General features: G+C 55.0%; 1 protein-coding gene across 1 annotated transcript; it reads left to right on the top strand.

Annotated features, from left to right (window-relative positions):
• The first annotated feature begins 6,127 nt into the window (after positions 1–6,127).
• On the top strand, positions 6,128–14,797 carry LOC118976832 (kallistatin-like). Its single transcript, XM_037031537.1, has 5 exons — positions 6,128–6,178; positions 8,424–9,068; positions 12,401–12,674; positions 13,456–13,615; positions 14,343–14,797. Exons 2-5 carry the CDS (start codon positions 8,441–8,443, stop codon positions 14,541–14,543), a joined length of 1,263 nt encoding a protein of 420 aa, XP_036887432.1. The 5' UTR covers positions 6,128–6,178; positions 8,424–8,440; the 3' UTR covers positions 14,544–14,797.
• The last annotated feature ends 6,634 nt before the right edge of the window (positions 14,798–21,431 follow it).

The following is a 21,431-nucleotide window of genomic DNA, read 5'->3' as shown; positions in this document are numbered from 1 at the left end:
AGCTCAAGAACCCCTTCCTCAGTAAACCCTTCTTCTTTTTTCTTTTTAAAGATTTATTTATTTACTTGTTTGTTTGTTTATGTTAGAGAGGCGAAGGTAGGGAAAATGAGAGGGACAGAAACAGCCATATGTGGTTGCCTCTCGCATACCCCCTACTGGGGACCTGGCCCGGAACCCAGGCACGTGCGTGCCCTGGTGGGAATCCGATCTGCAACCCTTTGGTTCTCGCAGGCCGCAGGCTGTCGCTCAATCCGCTGAGCCACACCAGCCAGGGCAGTAAACCCTCCTTAACTCCCTTCTCTACCTCTGGCCAGAGCAAGTCCCCATTCAGTCAGTTCTGACTCCTGAACTTGCCCTTTGGAACTACAGGTGAGTGCGCGTAGGCTGCCCCTCCCCCCCCAAACAAGAATGAGATAAGGATGCTCACACAACAAGGGCTCAGCAAACAGCCCTGAGCTAATGAATGGGTGAGTGCAGTGAGTGAGTGCAGGGACCGGCCTGAGTCTCCTCTGCCCCATTTCCGCTCCCATTTGTAGTCTGGCTGGAAGGCAAAGCGGCCCGTGGTAGTGTGCTCAGCGGCTGTGCCATTAACTGGCCTCGGGAAAGTTCCGTCCCTCTCTGTAACAGGAGGTGTTTGGCCAGCTGAGCTATCTGTAACACTTTCAGAATAGCAGAGAGCCAGGCGTGCTTTCCCAAACTCAAAACCACCGTTGGTCAACCAAGTCTCAGGTTGGAGGAACACCTGTCAGGGGAGGAGATGCCCGTGCAGATAAGAAGTGGTGGCGCGCCGTCTGCTGGTAAAAATGGTGAACTGCAGGGACCGAGCCCAGCGAAGCGCTGGCTCTGAGAATCCGGGCGGCTTTCGAAACTCCTGGACCCACGCTGTGCCACCTCCATGATTCTGCCTCAGGAAACTTGGAGGGAAGTCTGTTATTCTCCTCTTTTAGTTAGTGCCTGCTTATGCGGGGCCCCCAGGGCCGCCTTTTGAGCAATGCTGGTCTTGGGCAAAAGGATGGCGGAGTCTTTCAGTTTCCCAGCCCCCAGCCCCCTCTGTGGTCCGGGGGGGGGGGGGCGTCCCCCTCAGTCCTGCGACCCTGTGACCTTGGGAATAGCAGGGTCACAGTCACACACACAGTCCCTCCGTGGGGGGCTCTTGGTCTACCAGCATAAACCAGTTTTTTGAAAAGCTCAATCCGTTTTGAGGGGGGAAATGGGGGTTGTGTGGCCTCTGGTTGGCTGGCCAATGAGCTGTGGTTAAATGGCCTCCTTTCTAAGAACAGCAGTCTGAAGTGGAGATGGGGATCCTAGACCCTGGAACCCAGACGCCGGAGTTGAAATCCAGCTCTCTATTCACTGGCTGTGTCCTCGACAAGATGCTTCATGTCTCCGTAATGGGGACAAAACATGCCTCTTAGGCTTCCTAGGATGAGAGATGTGATTAAAGCACCAAATACAATCCATGGCCCTTGGCAAAAACTCAGCAACCAGGAGCTGCTACTGTAGCAGTTAGTATTGTTTTTCATCAGACCCTCGCCCTGGGCTTGCTCTGTACCACGCAGGAAGAGTTAGAGGGGGCAGGGAGGGGGCAGGGAGGACACAGGGAGGAAAACGAATGGAAAGCTGTTTGTGCCTTCAGAGAGCCCAGCCTAGTGGGGCCGGGAAACATGGCAATTTGAAGCTCGGTTGCAAGAGGATGTGGGTCGCAGCCACTGTCCAGCTGAGACCCTGGGTGAGAGCCACCCAGCTGAGCCCAGTTCCACCTGGACCTGTGGGAGGTAATGATGCTGAGCGGCTGCTGCTGTCTTAGGCCAGGAAACTTGGGGCAGTTTGTTACCTGACAGCAGGTCATCGATAGAAAGTGATGGGTTACAGACAGGGATGGGCGTGCACCCTGCCTGGGGCAATGCACACAGTGAGCACCTGAGATGGAGTCTGCCAGCCAGACCCGTGGTGGCTGTAAACCCAACCCTGGGCTGGTCAGTGCCGAATGGCTTTCCCGCTAACCATTTCCCCACAGTGCCAAATGCAGGTCCCCCAGGCTAGAGCGAAAGCCCCTCTGTCATTAAAACGATGGCAAGAAGACATTGAGGAGAGCACAGGGTAGGGCTGCTGTCTTGCTGTCCAGCTGCTGACCCCCCACAGTCTTTGACACCGATACTTCCCACACTCAGTCACAGCCTCTCTGGTGGCCAGGTGCCACGCCAGACCACTGTCCCAACTCCCAGAACCTCAGAATGTGACTGTGCGTGGGGGAACGTGGCTCTGTGGAGGGGATTGGAAAACGCTGTTAGGATGGGCCCTAACCCCAGAGGACCGGTGTCCTCATCAGAGCAGGGAGATTTGGGTGCAAACGCCAACAGGGGAAGGTGATTGGAAGCTGCGGGAAGAAAACAACCACATACCCCAACCAAGGAGCAGCCTGGTACAGATCCCTCAGTACTGCCCTTGGAAGGGACCAAGCCCACTGACACCTTGACCTTGGACTTTCAGACTCCAGAACCATAAGAAAATAAATGCTCATCCTTCTTTAGTTCTTAAATTTATATCCAGTGGGAGAAAGAGAGAGCTAGAAACAGATGCAGGGGTTCCCAGGTCTAGCCAGCCTGCCTCTGCTTTTGTGGATTTTCCCAGTCACGCATCACACCTCAGTCGGTGGTCCCCCCACCAACAGTAGGGGTGCACATGGTGCTATGTGAGTGGTAAATGCCTTTATTGCGGCCTGAATGTTCGTGGCCCCACAGAATTCCTAGGTGTCACCACCCCGAAGATGGGAGTGACACCCCGAAGATGGCGGTGTCAGGGGTGGGCCTTTTGGGACGCACTGACGTTGTTACGAGTCGGGCCTCGTGAGCGGGATTCGTGTCCTTGCAGCTGAGGCCCCTGAGGGCTCCCTAGCCCCGTCCCCACGTGAGGACACAAGGAGAAGTCGCCCGCCACAAACCAGGAAGAGGGCATTTCCCAGAAAGGGGCTATCTGTAACAATGCTGTTGAAGAATTCTGTCCACTTCATCCATCAGAGGGGTGTGCCGCTCTAGCCCAGGCCCATTCGGGTACAGAGAGACGGGTGGGACTGTGACATGGCTTGTTGCCTGCTTGGACCTCAGGGATGATCAGTGAGGAATTCGCGGCAATCTCGATGTGATGGGCAAGGTTCTCGTAACCTTGAGCCGAACCCCACTCTGCCCCACCCCAGAGGCCTTAGGATGAGCAGCGCCAGGAGCTGGGCAGGAGTGAGCTTCGAGCTAGCGGCTGAGCCCAGCCTGTCCCCCGTGTGGATGGACATTGCCCCCGACTCCGCCACACTCTCAGGCAGTGACGCCCCTCCAATATCTGAATGAAGGTCATTTCCACCTTTCCTTCTATGCACTCCTTCCAGTGGGAGAAAACGGTGCAGGGATCATATGCTTCATGAAACTCAAATCTCCCTAAATTGGACCCTGTGTGCGCAGGACAGGGGAGGCCAGCACTTTCTTAAGATGCTCTGTGAGGACCACAGTGCAGGCAGGTTTGAAAACCCTCATTTAGCCATATTCGCACATTTCAGGATTGGTGACTGGTGTGTGGCCTGTTTGGAATACTACCCCAGGGTAGCTCAGGTTTTTGCTGCACTTTCTGTGGCAAACCCTTATTCCAAGCACTTTGTCGATGTGAATTTGCTGACTCCTCCTGACACCCATGAGATTTAGGCCATTGCCCACAGTCTACAGGTGGGAACACTGAGAAGAGTGACCACCGGGTCGGTGGCGGGGTCGGGCCTGCAGGGCGGGTGAGCGAGCCCAGGTCCTGGCCCTCCAGCACAGCGGCGAGCCAGCAGGGAAGAAGGGAACACCACTGAAGCCTGCTATAGACCGGGGACACACCAGGGATGCCACCCTGTCCCCTTCACATCGGCCCTCCCAGTGAGTAATTACTCCTGATTTGGCCAATGAGGAAAGCGAGGTGCAGGGGGGTGGTGTGACTTGCCCAAGGTCGCGCGGTCAGGCATTGGCAGAACTTGTCCGATTCCAAAGCCTCGCCTCTGTCCAGAGCGTCGTGGGGGCAGGTGCTGGGGATCAAAGGGCAGCGGCTGTGTACCCACAGTGGGGTCAGGTCACCCGTCCTGCTGTGGCAGCTGAGCACACCCTGAGCCTGCAGCGCGGTTGCATCATCCCAACTCAGGAAACAAAGCCCCAAACTGTAGGCTCTCGTAAAGGGAATCGTTTGGTTTTGTGTTCATGAGCCCAGAACTCAACACCACCCTTCCTTCGCTATCTTGGTCAGGGAACGCTGCTGGGGCGCCTGTTGCTGCCACACCCCCCACTCTAGGGCTGCAGCGAGCTATGGTGGAACGGACCTTCTTGTGGGCGGCGGGAGGGGGGTGGCCATGCAAAGAAAGAATGGTCCACAGTGCAAATCCTGACTTGGAATCTGAGCTAACAACCTCTCTGGGCTTTAGTTTTCTCCTCTGTAAATGGGATAAGGATAGCACCCCGTGTGTGTGTGTGTGTGTGTGTGTGTGTGTGTGTGTGTGTGTAAAAGGAGAGGAGAGAGAGAGGGAGAGGGAGTGAGAGAGAGGCTCACTCAAGAACTTATCTGGAACTTATCTGGTGCATCAAGTTCCAGACTTGCCCTGGTGTTGATGCATTTTTGTCTGGTGAACTTGGACATGCCCTTTGTCGATGTACGAATGTTCAAACCTGTAGGTAATTTTATAAAAAATTGGGTCAAATAGGATCTGCCTGGGAGCGAGCTGTTAGCAGACTGAGGTCAGTGGGGGAGAGCCAGGCGGGTCTGGATTCCAGGCGGGTTCACACGACTGTGCTCTGGCGTGGGGGGCCCGGCTGCAGAGGGAGGGTCCGAGAAGACTCATTTCAAGGGCCTGTTGCCATGGATGCGCTCGTACAACAGATGGGCCTCACTTAAGGCGAGACTACCCTTTTACTGAAGAAGTTTCGTGTCTGGGCCGTGACTATCCAGCAGGACCTGCCCGGTTAGAAGTTTATGGTCAGATTGCCCTGTGAGATTACTGTCTATGGAAACCTTTTTGCCGTCTACACCTTGAACTTCCTGAAGCCCAACAGCAAAGCTGGGGTTTGGGCCCCAAACCGGCTGGGTCCAGGTCTGACCTTGGACCTTCTCTATGCTCTGCCCAGTTCAGGGCTCCCAGCCGATCCTGCTCCTCGCTGGTGCCCACTTCACTCAAGTTAAGGCCCCAAGTACTTGAGACACACCCAGAAAAGTGGACTAAAGGAAGCTGGACCATCAAGGGCCTCTCATTTGTGCCTCAACATGACACCAAGGGCTACGTCACTTCCTGTGGTCCTCTCCCAAATGGCTTGAGGTGCAGCCAGATGTCACCCACCCACCCAGCTGCCCCAGAATCATCCAAGGAAGCTGAGGCTCACAGATTATTGGAGAGAGAACAGCTTCAAGTTCCATAGTTCAGGGGGAAAGTGTGCAGTTGGATTTCTGGCCCAAGGAGGGGCCTGGTCCCACCCCACGCCACCCTTGCCCCGGGTGCACTGACTTCGAAGGCCAGTGCAGGATGTCCTAGCAGGCCCCGTCACAGGACCCTGCCACTTAAAGCTGGAAGGCTCTGGAAAACCAGAGGGTCCAGGGCTGCGAGCGAGGCCCTGGGCAGGACCCAGGCCCCAGGTGGGTCTTGTCTGGCCGCAGAGAGCTGAGTCTTTCTAGACCCACATGCCCCATTCGCCCCATGTCACCTGGGAAGCAGCTTTGCTTCATGAGATCCTGGAGTTTGCTGCCCCTGGTCCGGTCCAACGCTTCACTTTGCAGGAAGGGAGGTGGAACTGGGGGAGAGGGGAGACAAAACCCGAGAGAGGGGACCAGACCCACTAGGGGGTTCCCCTGAACCTCAGGAAGGGCTAAGTACCAGGCAAACTTCAATGCATAACAGAGTCAAGAAGGAGGGGAAGCCTCTCGGGGTCTCCAAGGAGGGAACAGGGAGTTCCTTCGGGTGGAGGGAGGCCAGCTTCCAGCGTGTTTTCTCTCTGTGCCAGGGCTCCATGCTGCCCTTACAGGTCTGTTTATTAATAATTACCTAATTGGGCAGGAGGTGGGCAGTGTGGACAGACGTTTCTTCCATCTCCCTGGGCTTGACAAACCCAAGTCACATTCCTGGGCAACCTCTGGAGCGGAGACCTCTGCAGGGGACGACTCCAGGATTGACCGTGCCGACGTGAGTACCCTGAGGGCCACCGTGGAGGCTCCCGAGGGAGGGTCGGGGATACCAGACGTTCAGTGCCGTGTCGACAAGACAACATCCGAGACTGTAGAAAGAGGTCATGAGAGCTTATTAGAACTTATCTGAGCCAAGCAGACATCTGGACGCAAGGTCTCAACAGACTGAGAAGAAGGCTTCTTGGGGTGCCGGTGTGCAGTTCCATTACGCCAGGCTTCTTAAGGCAAAGACAAACCTTTCCTCAAGAGGCTGTGTCCCCAGGACGGGGCTGCCCGCCATGACCTGCCCATTAAGGGTTCATGGCCAAACCCCCCTTACTCTCTGTCATTGGACTTGTCAGTTTTATTTAGCAGCTTTCTTTGTCCACAGATAAACTGGGGAAGTCCTGGGAAAGCTGGGACAATTGGTCACCCTTCCTAGTGGTGACAAATCCTAAGGGTAAAAGGACCCCTACACGTGTGCACCAACCTCCTCACTGCCCCGGCGGGGCAGCTGGTGCCCAGACCCCGAAACAGACCCCCCCACAAAGGCTGCTCACAGCTTGGGACCAGGCCTCCTGCCTTCCAGTCCAGCTGCTGTGGAGAGTCCTGCAGAGGGGAATTCTAGGTAACCTCACTGTACAGCTCCCGAGAAGTATGAGAGAGTTGGGGGCAGGGGAGAGGTCATGATGGACCGCTGGGAAGTCAAGTTGGGTGGTAGCGTACTGAGCCAGTGAACAAAGGGGTGTGGTGTGTGTTTCCAATGGCTGCTTGGGAAGCAGGGAGTGGGGCCAGCTGGGGAGCTCCTTCAGGGGTCTGGGTTTCGGGTCTGCCAGCTATGGCCCGTGGGTCAAGTCTGGTCTACCGCCCACTTTTGAAGTGCTCATGAGCTAAGAATAGAAGACATGCAATATAAATATAAAGTTGTAAATGGCTGGAAAAAATCAGATGAAGGGCATTATTTTGTGATGTCCCAAAAGTGTATGGAGTTCAGGCTTCAGGGCCCGTAAGTCCACGCTCCTGCAATGCACCCACGACCCCTGTGCACGTCTCGTCTGTGGCCAGTTTCCAGCTGGCACCACAGAGCTGAGGAGATGCAGTCACAACGGTGTGACCCACGCAGCCAGGATGTAGGCTCTCTGGCCCCTTCCAGAAGTTTCCCGACTTTTGCTCTGGGTGGAAGATGCCGGAGCCCCAAGTGAGGGTCATGGCAGCGAAGGGCTGAGAGGCGGAAGGAAGAAGCTGTGCCGTGGACTGAGGTCGGGGGAAGGAGGCCAGACAGCTGTCAGATACGAAGATTGGGTTTGGGGGCTGAGAGCCGGATAACAGGAGGGCCACCGGATGTGGCAGAGCAGACTTGGTGGCAAAAATCAAGCATCCTGTTTTGGACGGGTGGATCTCATTAGGAGAGGGAACCCTGAGACCTTGACCAAATCATTTATCTCACACCCGTGGTCTCATCATTGTGGAGGGCTAAGAATCCCATGTCCTCTGACCTGCACCTGGGTGAGAGGATGGGACAAATTAGCATACCATTAGCATGTCATGCAAATTAGCATGGCTTTGTAAACTGTAAAGCCCACCGTGGAGGTGTGTGGAGTAGACACTAAAATAACCTTTGGCGATTAGCTCCTTGGGTGCAATGAGTTGCTGGACCAAGGTAAAAAACTCACATGGTAGAAGGCGCCCCAGGCGGCGAGTCCAGAGACACGTCCCATCTCAGATGTGAACCCGAAGGGGACGTGGCCATGTCCCTTGGGGAGCCTCTGTGATCAATGCCACGCAGAGCTCACAAAGATGGGAAATGGGACGGTGGGCACAGAAAGCGTGCCAGAGGATAACACCGCCACCACATACATGGAGGGTGCTGGGCATCTGTCAGTCTGTCCCAAGTCCATCTGCAGTTGGCAGGGCCCCGCCCCGAGCCTGACTTCTCAGCAGCATTGGGTGTTCTGTGGGGGGAANGGCGAGTCCGGAGACATGTCCCATCTTAGATGTGAACCCGAAGGGGACGTGGCCACGTCCCTTGGGGAGCCTCTGTGATCAATGCCACGCAGAGCTCACAAAGATGGGAAATGGGACGGTGGGCACAGAAAGCGTGCCAGAGGATAACACCGCCACCACATACATGGAGGGTGCTGGGCATCTGTCAGTCTGTCCCAAGTCCGTCTGCAGTTGGCAGGGCCCCGCCCCGAGCCTGACTTCTCAGCAGCATTGGGTGTGCTGTGGGGGGAACTTCCTGTACGTTCTCTTTCCTCCTGTAGACCGGGGATTGCGGAGGATGCCCCTGGCCGACCACCTGCTCCTCGTCCTTGTCGGACTACTGGCCCTTTCTCACAACGGCCAGAGTCATATCGATGAGCACCAACAGGAGGATCCGGGCACGGACGAGTGCTCCCCCAGCCTCAGGATTGCCCCGAGCAACACAGACTTTGCCCTCAGCTTCTACCACCTGGTAGCTTCCCAAAGCCCCAAGAGCAACATCTTCTTCTCCCCACTGAGCATCTCTGCCGCCTATGCCATGCTGTCCCTGGGGGCCCGTGCAGACACCTGGGCCCAGATCCTCGAGGGCCTGGGCTTCAACCTCACGGAGGTGTCGGAGTCCGACATCCACCAGGGCTTCCAGCACCTGCTGCGCACTCTCAACGTCCCGGACGACAAGCTGGAGACCCGCGTGGGCAGTGCCCTATTCCTGGGCCAGGACCTACAGCCCCTTCCAAGATTCCTTAATGATACCATGGCCTTCTACGGGTCCAAAGTCTTTCCCACCAACTTCCTCGACTCCGAGGGCACAACCCAGCTCATCAACAACCACGTCAGGGAGGAGACACGGGGGAAGATCGAAAACATGGTCAGCAGGCTCACCCCGGAGGTCGTGATGGTGCTGGTGAATTACATTTTCTTCAAAGGTAAGAGCCAGTGTATGGGCACGCCCCGTTTCTTCTGTCCCCCACTAATTGATTGACGAAGTACATATTTTTAATAAAAGAAAGTAGATGAATTGGGTCTGATTGTCTCAAATACCCCTTAGAACATCTATTGTTAGTGTCAGATCTTTAAGATGGCGTAGTGTTGAGGTTCCCATCTCTTCATAGCTTTACACATATTTTCTTATTTATTCTTGTGATAACAGCCGTTTATGAAACGCCTCGTATGACTCGAACCGTGAAATTCACACTGAAGCTCTGCCATTTCCATCTGTGGAAACGGGGCAGGCTGTTTTCTTGAAGTCAGAATAGTAAGAGTTGCTGTTTTCAAAGTTTTGTTTTGAGGATCAAACGATGCCCCAGGTCTACACACACCTTAGACGAGGGTCTAAAGTGATCGGCAAACTACAGCCCCCAGGCCCAGCTGATGGGTCACCGGTTTCTGTCAAAAAGCTTTGTTGGCACACAGCCACGCCCACTCCTTTCTGCATTGCCCCTGGCTGCTCCCCCCCCACCCCGCCCGCCACACACACACACACACACACACACATACACACACACGCAGAGAAGCAATGGCTATAGAGACAGAAAGACCTGCAAAGCCGAAAGTATTTACTTTCTGACCCTTTGCAAGGGATGTTTGCCTGACTCCTAACCACTATATACTTCCATACTCAAAAAATAATTAAGTAATTATAATTACTCTAATGATAACAATGTTATCATTTTTGAAAACTTTTAAAAATACATAGAAGTGTAAAAATTGCCTACAATTCTATCACTCTGAGGCAACCAGTGTCGACGCTTTGGCATGATTCTTTCCAGTCTCTGGTTCACACACATGTATTAACACAGTTGAAGTCTCAGTGTGGGGAGAGTTGCACACCGTGGGTGTCAGTCAGGGTGCCATCAGGGGGGCAAAGCCCCCAGGAGTGTAAAGGAGATTCAGGCAGGAATGAGACCTGCCTGCTTGTGGGAGGGGCTGAGAACTGAAGGTCTGGAGGAAGAGGGAGGTGGCGGGAGGGACAGAGAAGAAGTCACCAGTGCAGGTGACGAGGTAGAGCTTATCAGGAATCTATAGACCAGGCACATCCAGCCACCAGAGGGGTCCCATTTTGAAGGAGCTGGTGGAGAGACTCAGGCTGGGCACGAGGTGGTGGCTTGGGGACACTACCAGTCAGCAGAGCTAGAGTTGGGACAGTGAACTTGGAGGAGAGTGTGGACGAGCTGGGGTGCACAGGGCTTCCCTGGGTCTGACCCTTGCCCAGTCTGCCCGTGAAGACCATCAGTGGGCGGTGGCTGCTCACGGCAACTTCCTGTCTCTCGCTTGTAATCAGCTCACACCAGAATCTGCAGAGAACAAGTCCTGGGAAACACCTCCAGACTGACAAGCCAGCCAAACTGGTCACCACTTGCATTGCCTATGAGGAGTTTTCATGCACTGTTGAAAACTTTTTTTAAAAAAGAACCTTTTAAATTCCGCAATTGCTGTAAATTCATAGGAAGTTGCAACAGCGGTACAGAGTGCACCCATGTACCTTTCACCCAGAGTCCCCTGGGTGACACCTTGCATGATGGTAGGGCAACAGCAAAACCAGGACATCGACGTTGGTACAAGCTGCAGACTTCATTCAGGTTTTACTAGTTGTGTGCATGCCCTTGTGTGTGTGCATGCATGTGCATGCATGTCTGTGTACACGTGTAGGTGTGGGCTGAGGCTCTGGAAAACTTTATTAGAGCTCGTGTTGCTGGCTGCACAATATTAGACTGACTCTGTTCCTTTTAAAACGTAATTTAAACGTGTTGTGTACACCACCACCCCACCCAAGGCTGTGGGCAGAAAGGGTGAAGATTTCGGGTGCTCCCTTCCTGAAAGACCTAGTTCCAGCCGGGTCAGTGCCTCGGCACAGGAAAGGGGCTCTCCAGAAACAGAAGGGGGGGCAGACAGCGCTGCTCTCCGGCTCGTGCCAGCATTCTGGGCATGTGAATGCAGCCCTGAGACCTCAAGGTGGGCCACTTTGAGAGCAAGGGGACCATTGTGGCTCACCTTCAGAAACGCAGAGTGCCTGGCAGAATCCAGGCCACAGCTGTGAGTGTCGCTGTCCGTCAGGGAACACTGAGAGACGCTGAAGTAGACCTAAAGAGAATTCAGGTAAGCCACGTTCCTGAAAAGGGTGGTAAAGACGTCCCTTCTGCCCCTAATTAATCTAAATATTTAATGTACTCCCAATCCAAATCCTGACAGGGTTTTTTCCCCCCTCTTTGGTGGCAGGTAACAAGCTGATTTTAAAATGTGTACAGGAGTACAAAGGGCCAAGAATAGCTAAGATGGGAAAAGTTGCTTGCCCGAGAGCAAGACTTATTTTTACTCTACATTCATTTAGACCATGTGGTGCGAACGGACCAGTGGAGCAGAGTAGAGCAAGGCCGGAAACAGCCCCATGAATGTATATGGACAGCTGATATTCGAGAAAGCTGGCATGGAGGCGCATTGGGGAAGAATGGATTTAAAAAGGAAACATTGGTACCGGGACAGTTAGGTACCCATATGGGGAAAACCACAGTCTGGGGTCCCTCCTTTCTGCCAATCACAAATGCTTACTCCAGGTGGAATAAACACAAAAGGCAAGACTAAGTCTTGGAAAAGCCACTGTAGGGGAGCGTCCGCACCAGCGTGGGGTGGGGCAGACCTTCCGAACCAAGAGCTTTCCTGATGGAGACCTCACCCTGAAGGAAAACACCGATAGGCTCACTGTGGTCAGGGGTTCCAATTGCCAGCAAATGAGAGTGAAAGGACCAGTCAGCAAGGGAGAGGCTGTGTGTGCAACGCACGTGACTGATGTGCAGCTAATATCCAGAAAGAACCCCTCCAACCGCTAAGGATACACAGGTTTCAGACGAAACGCACTGGTGCTGAACTGAATACAAAGGACGTCTCGTTGGTTAATAAACATGGGAGAGGTTACTCGGCCTCCTTCGCACCCAGGAAAGGGCAAGTCAAACCACAGGGAGCTCGCGCTGCGCACGCGCCAGGTGGGCTAAAAGCAAGAAGCCCAGTGATGTTAGGGGATTGGTGAAGACACAGAACCGCCTGCTGGTGTCCTGCGCTAACTCCCTGTTTCAACGCTCAGTGAGCCCAGGGTGGGGTCCATCCCCGGGCACAGCAGGTGGTGAACCATCTAAACTGTGCATGCCAAGGCCATGGAGCTGGGAAGGTGAGGGTCTGGGGCTGTTTGGGGGAGCCGCTCCCCCCGCTGGAGGGCTGGCTTGCTGGTCCACAGCCTGCCTGCTTGTTCTTTCCTTCTTCCCTCCAGGTCTGTGGGAAAAACCATTTAGCCGCTCGAAGAACTACCCCCAAGACTTTTACGTGGATGAGAAGACAGTGGTCAAGGTGCCCATGATGTTTCAAGACAAGAACTACCACTGGTACCTTCACGATAGGTACCTGCCCTGCTCAGTGCTCAGGATGGACTACCATGGCAACGCCAGGGCCCTTTTCATCCTCCCCGACAAAGGGAAAGTGAAGCAGGTGGAAGAGGTTTTGACACCAGAGATGCTAAGCAGGTGGAACAGCTTGCTCCAGAAGAGGTAATCCGGCGCCCCGTGGCGCTGAATGGGCGGCACTGCCCTTTAAGGGGAAAGGGCCAGGGTCCGAAATAGGGGGTGGGCGCCACACTCTGAGAGTTCTTATTTGCTCCGAGACTTCCCATGGGTTTCCTTAAAGCATAAACTCACCTCTTGCATACAAAATACGATTTTGCCCTCCTCACTGAAAGAGAAGCGGGCTAGGAGTTAAACGTCCTGGTTTTCACAATAGCACTTGAATGCATAAGCCTCAGGTGAGGTGACCCCAGACCTTGCTGGGTCCACTCCTGCACGAGGGCTGGCTGGGGCGTCAAGGGGCGTGAGAAACATCCGGCCTCCCACCCCAGCAAATGCCAAGGAAGTTTCCCATCACCCCGGAGCTGGAATGGGTGGGAGAGTCCCCCGCCACCTGTGAGGAAAGGACTCCTCCACTGGAGGCCACATGTGGATGGAAAGACTCCTATTTCCTGTGGCACAGGAATGTCGACTGAAGAAACCATCTGGTTGCAAAGGAGTGAAAACCACAGGGTCCGACACAGGCAAAGGCGAGACTGCCACAGGGGGGAGGGAGGTCCCAGGGACAGCAGTGCCCGGGGCAAAGGAGCCTGGCCTCAGGCCACTGGGGGTGCCGTGCAAGGACGGAGTGAGCGAACGGGTGCTCGTGGCAGCACTCGGGTGGAGTGGGCCCTCGGGTGGAGTGGGCCCATCTGGGGAGGGCAGCTCGGCCTGGCTGCGACCCCAGCCTGGGTGTCAGCCTGGCGTTTGAACCTGATGTCTCTTTCAGGTCTTTTTACAGGAAGCTCGAGTTGTCTTTCCCCAAGTTCTCCATTTCTGGCTCCTATGACTTAGATGAGATTCTGCCGCAGCTGGGCATCAGGGACCTGTTTTCGAGGGAGGCGGACCTCTCTGGCATCACCACACAGCAGGACATGCTGGTGTCCAAGGTGAGTCCTCGGTGTCCCTCGGTGTCAGGGACTCCAGGGGAACTGCTGCCCCTTGGGAGCTGCTGGGCCATGAATGCTCATCCCCCTGCCCCCACACGGTCTCAGTCCATTCAATCACCCACAGGTCTGCCCAAGTGTGAACCAACCCACCACATGCTATGGGTGGCGCTTGGTGCTGGGGACACAGTGTCTTCCCAGTCCCTGCCCTCAGAAGCACTCCCAGTCACGTTGGGGTGCCACTTTAGAGAGCATAGCGATGGAGAGTGACAGGTTCAATGCCAGAAACAGGAAGGGTACAGATGAGGCTGGGCTGAGTATGTGTATCGGATGGACTTAGAAGAGAGAAAGGGGCCGATGACTTCAGCTAAGTGAGACGAAAGTGCGCTGGCGAGCGGAGCCTTGGGTTTGATGGTTTGACGGTTTGAACTCCAGTTCTGCCTCTTGTGACATCAGTGAGCTACCCCATCTCCCAATGTGCTTTTCTCTCATGGTGGTTTTGAACATTAGAAAGAGCACCGGGGACATAGTAAGTGCTCAATTAATGATAGTTTTCATTACTGTATCAATAAGAGGTCACTCAGCTCAACAAGCTGCCTGGTGGGAGATCCCCACGCGGCTCTGTGTGCAACGACCTCAGGATTGCTCTCCAGGGACCTCGGGGTCCCCAGTCTTCCCTCGGCTCCCGCCCACATTCTCTCGGAAGTGATGCCCATGATTTGCCTTACAGAGTTTCCACAAGGCTGTCCTGGAAGTGGATGAAGCTGGCACCCAGGCTGCAGCTGCCAGCACGCTGTCCACGAACTTCCTCTCCGTCCAACACAATCGGCACATCCTTCGGTTCAACCGGCCCTTCTTTGTGGTGATCTTGTCCACCAACACCCAGAGTATCCTCTTTCTGGGCAAGGTGGTTAACCCCTTGGAATCATAGCCCGCTCAGAGCTGCTGGCTGGGCACAGCTCCGCATCTGAGCTGGGGGTGCAGAAGATGCCAAGAGACCAGGCAGAAGCTGTCGGTGACGGGAGGGGTGGGGGTGGTTGGTACCAGATGAGTGTGGACCGGACACTTAGCTCCCCAGGGCTGTGCAACCTTGGGCCCATCACGTGATCTCTTCGAGCGAGTTTCCACCCTGGAGAGTAGGAGACGCCCTCCCGGGCGGTCGTGTGAATTAAACTGGTGGCTGTGGGAAGCCGGTTCGGCGCCTCATCTGTAGTAAATGCTCAGTAAATGCGTGCCTTTCCCCGCCCTCTGGGGCTGGTCCCACACTCCCCTGGCATCCCTGGTCATAGACACGGAGGTGACATGCTGGGAGTTCCAGGGGGAGGGGGCGAGGTGTCTGTGAAAGGAGGAGGCAGGGAGGGTGCCCTGCTCCAGAGCAGGGCCCAGAAGGCCTGCCTGGGAGAACACCAACTGAGGAGCCGCCGCAGTGACCTGGTCGGGAAGGGGACCCCCGCCTGTGGCAATGGAGCGCCGGCCAGTATCTCTCCTGGAGCAGGTGACTGTGGTCCCGGGTTGAGACGCGGGAGGAAGAGCACAGCATCGGGCCTGGAGGCCTGTCTTCTCATCCTCTTCTGCCACCCATGGGCTCTGGGGCCTCGGGCACAGCCCTTTCCCTTTTGGGCCTCAGTTTCCCCATCTGAATTCCTCCCACAGGAGAAGGCAGGCCAAGAGCACCTGGCCAGACCTCAGTGATTTCTGGCAAACAAGTTTCTCCGGTCAGAGCCCCGTGGGTCATCCTGATGGCCAGTGCGTCAGAGACAGGAGGTCTCGACGTCACCGACCCGGAGTTTTCACAATGACCAGGGAGAGCATGCCAAGAGGCACCTCTAGCACTGATGATTGTTCAAGCCACGATTTCCAGGGATGGCGTGGCCTGGTCTCTGGCCCAGATAGTGCCACGCCTTTCGGAACAGGCTCGTTGTGGGAATCCAGTATCCACAGCAAGAGACAGACCACTTTTCCATGTCGTAAAGTGGAGAGAAGAAGGGGAGACTCTGGGGTTCTCGTCTTCCCTGCCTGCAAAACACAGCCCTGAGCCAGACAGGACAGCTTCCAGAAATGTCGACACAGGAATGTTCCCCAGTGAGGCCATGGCAGAGCAGGACCGTCCCCACACCAGCTCCGGGCTGGGCTACGTAGAGCAAGCCCAGGAAATGCTTCCAGACCCCCGGCCCTCCACGGCTCAAAGGACCACACGCCCTTCTCTCCTCTCTCTGGGTTTATTGGCTGAAAAGCAAGGGTGCTACTGAGAGTCTTGGTCCGCTTCCTCGTGCACCCGCTGGGAAGTCGGATTCTGTTCTTTAACAACCAGGCAAGAACTAAAGCCAGACTCACTCCCTCCCAACTTTGCCCTACAGAGGCAGGTGGGTGGGTGGATTCAAGAGTCTCAGAAGAGCCAGAAAGAAGCCACAGACCTAGGGTTACTGTGGCAATGTCGCTGCTGGGGTGAAGGAGGGGAGAAAATGGGGGAGTGGCCACCCTATGTTCAGCCTTGGGAGTGCTGCCTGCCAAACCTGATTGGGCTTATCCCGCTCCTGTTCAGAAGCACCCAAGGATGCAGGCTGCCTACAAGATGAGGCTCAGGGTCCTCTCTTGGAAGTTCCAGCCTCCCTGATCTGCCCCTTGCCCGCTTCTTCTGCCTCCTGTACCCAGTGGCTTTGGTCACAGAAAGTCCTGCTGCTCTCCCAGGGTACTCGTAGCTTCTGAGCTCCCGGCCTTTGCTCCTGCAGGTCCCTGTCTCCCAGAATGTTCTCTCCCATCTCTGAGAATCTGCGTTCTGCCATGACCTCCCATTAGTACCTCACCTCTTCCCTAAGGCAAACGGTCATCCTACACCCTAGTGTCAAACACGGCTAGCTGACATCTCTGCCCCCACATCTCAGCCCCAATTAGATAGAACACCTTGAAGACAGGCCCTGGTTCACCCAGTACCTGGCCCCAGCCCTGACTGTAGGGTCTGAAGGGGCTGAGGCCCAATGAATGTTTGCCGGATGAAGGAATGAATGATTGAGAGGAAAAGGTTGCATGCTGAGCAAGTTTCCTGAGTTGTTTGTTCTGCATGGCCCCTGACAGGCCCCTGGAATTGATCAGGTAAATATTTAGTCCTGCTTCTCAGATTTCAAAATGCCCTTTTGGAACATCAGGAAAATAAATACATGAACAGACTTTGTGCGGGACACCTTGTCCACTGAGAGCCGGCCCTGGCCCCCCTTCTCTTCCCGTCACTGCTGTCCCATAGGGTCCCTTGGGTGTGGGGCCCTGGCGATGCCACTTGGAGGCATGCTTCTCCAGGACCGGCATTTAATGTTCAGAGGGGCCGTGTGTTTGTGACTTCGAAAGTTCTCAGCCAGTAGGAGGACACAGTCTTCCTGCCATTGGAGTGGGAGGGAGAGGGGGCAGTGTGAGAGCCGTGAGCATCTGTGGTGTGGCCTGGGGAAGCCCAGACATCCACGGAGTGGATGGAGCCCACATGGCCCTCATCAGTGGGTGTGTGGAGACGCATTATGGGTTCATTCGGTTGTTCGTTCTCTCATTCAACCAATGATTACTAATGGGGTTGGCCACTCACCAGGAAGCTAGAGGGGCCGCCCCACTGGAGGGGAAGCACTTCGGTTTCAGAGGGAGGTAGGGAGGGCTGTGGTCCCAGCATCTCCACTGCCCCTGTGCTGGGGGACAGGCATTTGATGTCCTGGGATCTCACGTTCCCCTCAGAAGTGGGCACAGGGCCCCGCAGCCACTGACATGGGTCCTGTTAGGGTGGTTGGTGCTGTGGGCTGTGAAGGAATTCACAAAGAGAAGAAAGCATTGAGAATAAAGTTTTTATTCACTCTCCACAGAGGAGAGGGGCATGGTGCGGAGAGAGAGACCAGCACTGGGGAGTGGGGGCTTTGAGCTTTCATTGAATTATAATTGGATTAAAAAATGTGGGGTGCTGTGATGTGGCCCCTGGGCTGTTCGGGTGTTGTAACACGAGGCTGCACTTTGTTCCGACGTTATTTTCTGTCTGTGGCTGTAGGGAGCAGGTAGTTCTGTTCTTGCTCTCAGCAACTTCCAGTCCTGGGGACAAGCTCAGAGGAGTAAAATGGCTGTCACATTCAAGAAGGTCACAGGCCTGCTCGGCAAACGGTTCCACAGAGCACAGGGGGCTGGCTTTGTCCTTTCAGGCCCCCTGTAGTCACGGACCTGGCTCTGACCGACTGTGGCGGACGAAGGTCAGGAAGCAACCCAGCCCACCCCTGGCTGCCCGGGAAGGCCAGGCACCCTCTCGGAGAGCGGGCAGGTGTAGGACGAAGAGCAGCCGAGTTCTGAGCCCCCGTGGTGAGCACGGCTCAGTGACAAGTGTTCTCAGAGTCATCGAGAGACCACAGAGAACTGAGGATAAACCCTGGGTTTTGGAGCCAGCGTGCCCAGGTTCGAATCTGGACCCTTCCAATTATTGGGTATGTTAATTTGTGAGGGCCGTTGTGACAAAGGACCACAAACTGAGTGATCTAACCAGCAGAAATGTATTGTCTTGCAGTCCTGGAGGCCAGAAGTCCCAGGGCAAGGCATCGGCAGGGCAGTCTCTTCTGAGGGGGAGGGAGGACCTGCTCCAGGCCGCTCCCCAAGCTCCTGGTGGTTCGCTGGGATCTTTGGCTTCCATGGCTTGTAGCTGTCTGCCTTCACCTCACAGGGTGTTCTCCTGAGTGCGTGTCGCTGTCCACATGTCCCCTTTTATAAGGACACCAGTCCTATTGTATCAGGGCCCACCCTACTGTAGAATGACCTCATCTTAACTAATTCCGCCTGCAGTCACCCCATTTCCAAATGGGCGACTTCTGAAGTCTTGGGGTTAAGACTTCAATGTGGGGTGACAGCGGTCTCGTCGCCTGTGAAGTGGAGACGGCAGCACCTACGTGTAACCTGCTGGGGTGGTGCTCTTTGTCACCCTTGGTGTTGATGGAGACGTGAACCCACCTGGTCCATTTAGTTCCCATATTCTGACCCCCTGGCCCATCCCCCCNGTCGCTGTCCACATGTCCCCTTTTATAAGGACACCAGTCCTATTGTATCAGGGCCCACCCTACTGTAGAATGACCTCATCTTAACTAATTCCGCCTGCAGTCACCCCATTTCCAAATGGGCGACTTCTGAAGTCCTGGGGTTAAGACTTCAATGTGGGGTGACAGCGGTCTCGTCGCCTGTGAAGTGGAGACGGCAGCACCTACGTGTAACCTGCTGGGGTGGTGCTCTTTGTCGCCCTTGGTGTTGATGGAGACGTGAACTCACCTGGTCCATTTAGTTCCCATATTCTGACCCCCTGGCCCATCCCCCCTTTCACCCCAGTTGTTATGGACTGAATTATGTCCCCCCAAATTTGCATCTTGAAGCCTGAACCCCCCGATGTGTTTAGTGACAGGGACTTTAGGGAAATAAACAAAGCAAAATGAGATTGTATGGGTGGGGCCCTAATCCTGCGGAACAGGTGTCCTTATGAGAAGGACAGACACCAGAGCTTGTTTCTTCTTCGTCTCTCTTCCTTTTCTCCACTCCCCTCCACCAACCCCGGGTGTGCACAGCGAGGCCACATGAGAACACAGCACGAAGTTCCACCTGCCGCCTGCAAGGACAGGTCTCACCAGAAACCAGCCCTGACTTCACTTCTGTCTTGGACTTGTGGCCTCTGACACTATGAGAGACGCATTCCTCCAGTTAGATCTGCAGGACAGAGTGAGAAACAATGTGTCACCGGTGCAGCCCAGCCGCTTGGTTTCCGGCGTCAGGTGGGCTGCTGTGTGAGGAAAAAGCTCCATGGCTGTTTCCACTTGCCTGGGGATTAAACTTGGAAGCTTTCCAGCCCTGCGTCGATTCCTGGGTCTGCGTCAAATGTCCAGGCAACCCCTGAACCCCTCCGAGGGGCTAAGGGAAGGAAGTTCCCAGTCCAGACTGCTAGGCGCCCAGGGGCCAGGCCACAGGGCCCCTCAGGGCGGTCTGAAGCTGACTATGCGGGGCACACTCTTCTCAAGGACGGGCTTTTTGCTGCAGAAACTCTCAGCTTCTCTTTCTTCTTCAGAACGCTCTGGGCATTGCCTAGCGTGCTTGCGGTGTGAAAGCCCCTGAGCACACCTTTCCCACCTGTTTCTAGCCAAAGCTGCCAGATGCTTGCTGAGTTTGTCCCACCGGCGCCCAGTCTGTGACGGTGGCTGTCCTGGCCACAGAGGGCGCTGTGCACCGAGGAGCCCTCTAACCCACCTCTGCTGGACTTCCCCATCCTCGGCCCCCCTTTTCCTTCAGAAGCCTTTCTAAGTGCAGTGGGGAGGCCGGGGCTGGAACAGGCAGTCCCCAAGTTCTCAAGATGTTCCTTGAAGCACAAGCACAGGGCACGGCCATGCAGAACACACACGGGCTGAGAGAGGTCCTTCGGTATCTTGGTTGGTCCCATCTTTCGGAGCAGTTTCGTCTGCAGCACAATGTGGGGCATTGAACCAGTTTCCTGGGGCTGCAGGAAGAAAGTGTTTCTAGCCAACGGGGCACAAATTGATTCTCTTGCTCCACTGGACCGACGTCAGGAAATTGGCAGCATTTCCTTCTGGAGTTCCTGGCCCCACGGCCCCACCCACATCATGTCGAGTTTTCTCCCGTTTCCATGGCCACATTGAAGCACATCTTTGGATGCTGATCTCCCACCTCTCTCTCATGTGGACCCTTGTGGTTACATTCAGGGCCTGCCTAGGTAACTCATGATAATCCCTCGATTTCAAGACCCTCCATTTAATTGCACCTGCGAAGTCCCGTCAGCACTGGCAGGTTTGGGGTATTGGGTCAGGCTGGTACCCACCTCCCAGCTCCGTGTGAGCACAAAGCAGACTCAACGCCTGGCAGTGACTGTGTTTGTCTCTAGATTAAGGTGCAGCTCCGGGCCCACTTTGTTAGGTCGTCTTAAAGATGGAAAGAGAAAGCGGGCCATAAATGGGGAAGGAAGGGGACTGTCTCCCGGGCTGTAGAGGGACCCCGTCTGCTGAGCATCAAGATCACTTCCACTGGGTAATGTTCAGCCCCCTGTCTCCTCTGCCAACTCCACGCCCCACTTGCACCTACATGACCTCCTGGATCGTGGCCACACACAGTGCACCCCAGTATTAGGAAGCCACAGATGGGGGCACCTTGGAATAAAACAAGGGCTGAACCAGCACCAGCTTCTTGCAAATACTCTTAGACGTGTGGGGCTGAGTTCAGGAGCTGCAGTTTCAGGGTAAGTAAGCACGGTCCAGCTGGGGCCACAGGGATCATAAAGACGGCTCTTTTCTAAGCAAGCAGCGCTGGCCTTAAAACAGGCCCCCTCTGTCCCCACTCTGATGCACAACTCTGAAAAGGCCCTTCACGTGTCAGAGCCTCCGTTCAGTTGCTGTGGCAATAAGGGGGTGGGGTTGGTACAGGGTCACTTCATCTCAGTTGTCATGAGACTCTGAGTCCCTCTCATTTCCACCCGACTCTGGCCAGGGAGTCCAAGACTGCAGTAAACGCACAGTCTTGTGCCCCACTCCCCCAGACAGACAGTGAAAGGAACCAAAGTTTTGCCATCCTGAAGCTGCCTTTTGGGGTATTGATTTTAAGCTGCTTATTTTATGTCATCGACAAATCAACAAACAACAAGTTTTGGAGAGGTTGTGGAGAAAAGGGAACCCTAGTGCACTGTTGGTGGGAATTCAGACTGGTGCAGCCACTGTGGAAAACAGTACAGAATTTCCTCAGAAAACTTAAAAATGGAACTGCCTTATGATCTAGCAATTTCACTTCTGGGTGTATATTCAAAGAAGTCTAAAACGCTAATCCAAAAGAA

Source organism: Sturnira hondurensis, unplaced genomic scaffold, assembly GCF_014824575.4.
Source record: "Sturnira hondurensis isolate 20B ecotype Veracruz unplaced genomic scaffold, ASM1482457v3 Scaffold0021143, whole genome shotgun sequence".
Taxonomy (NCBI): domain Eukaryota; kingdom Metazoa; phylum Chordata; class Mammalia; order Chiroptera; family Phyllostomidae; genus Sturnira; species Sturnira hondurensis.
Note: the sequence above shows the minus strand (reverse complement) of the source record. Positions and strands in the feature narration are given on the sequence as shown.

What these genes read in the sequence shown, in the direction of transcription:
- LOC118976832 (XM_037031537.1), top strand. Translation starts at nt 8,441, where the DNA reads ATGCCCCTGGCCGACCACCTGCTCCTCGTCCTTGTCGGACTACTGGCC. An exon ending in GAATTACATTTTCTTCAAAG is followed by an intron (nt 9,069 to 12,400) that starts GTAAGAGCCAGT and finishes TCTTCCCTCCAG; the next exon opens with GTCTGTGGGAAAAACCATTT. An exon ending in AGGACATGCTGGTGTCCAAG is followed by an intron (nt 13,616 to 14,342) that starts GTGAGTCCTCGG and finishes TTTGCCTTACAG; the next exon opens with AGTTTCCACAAGGCTGTCCT.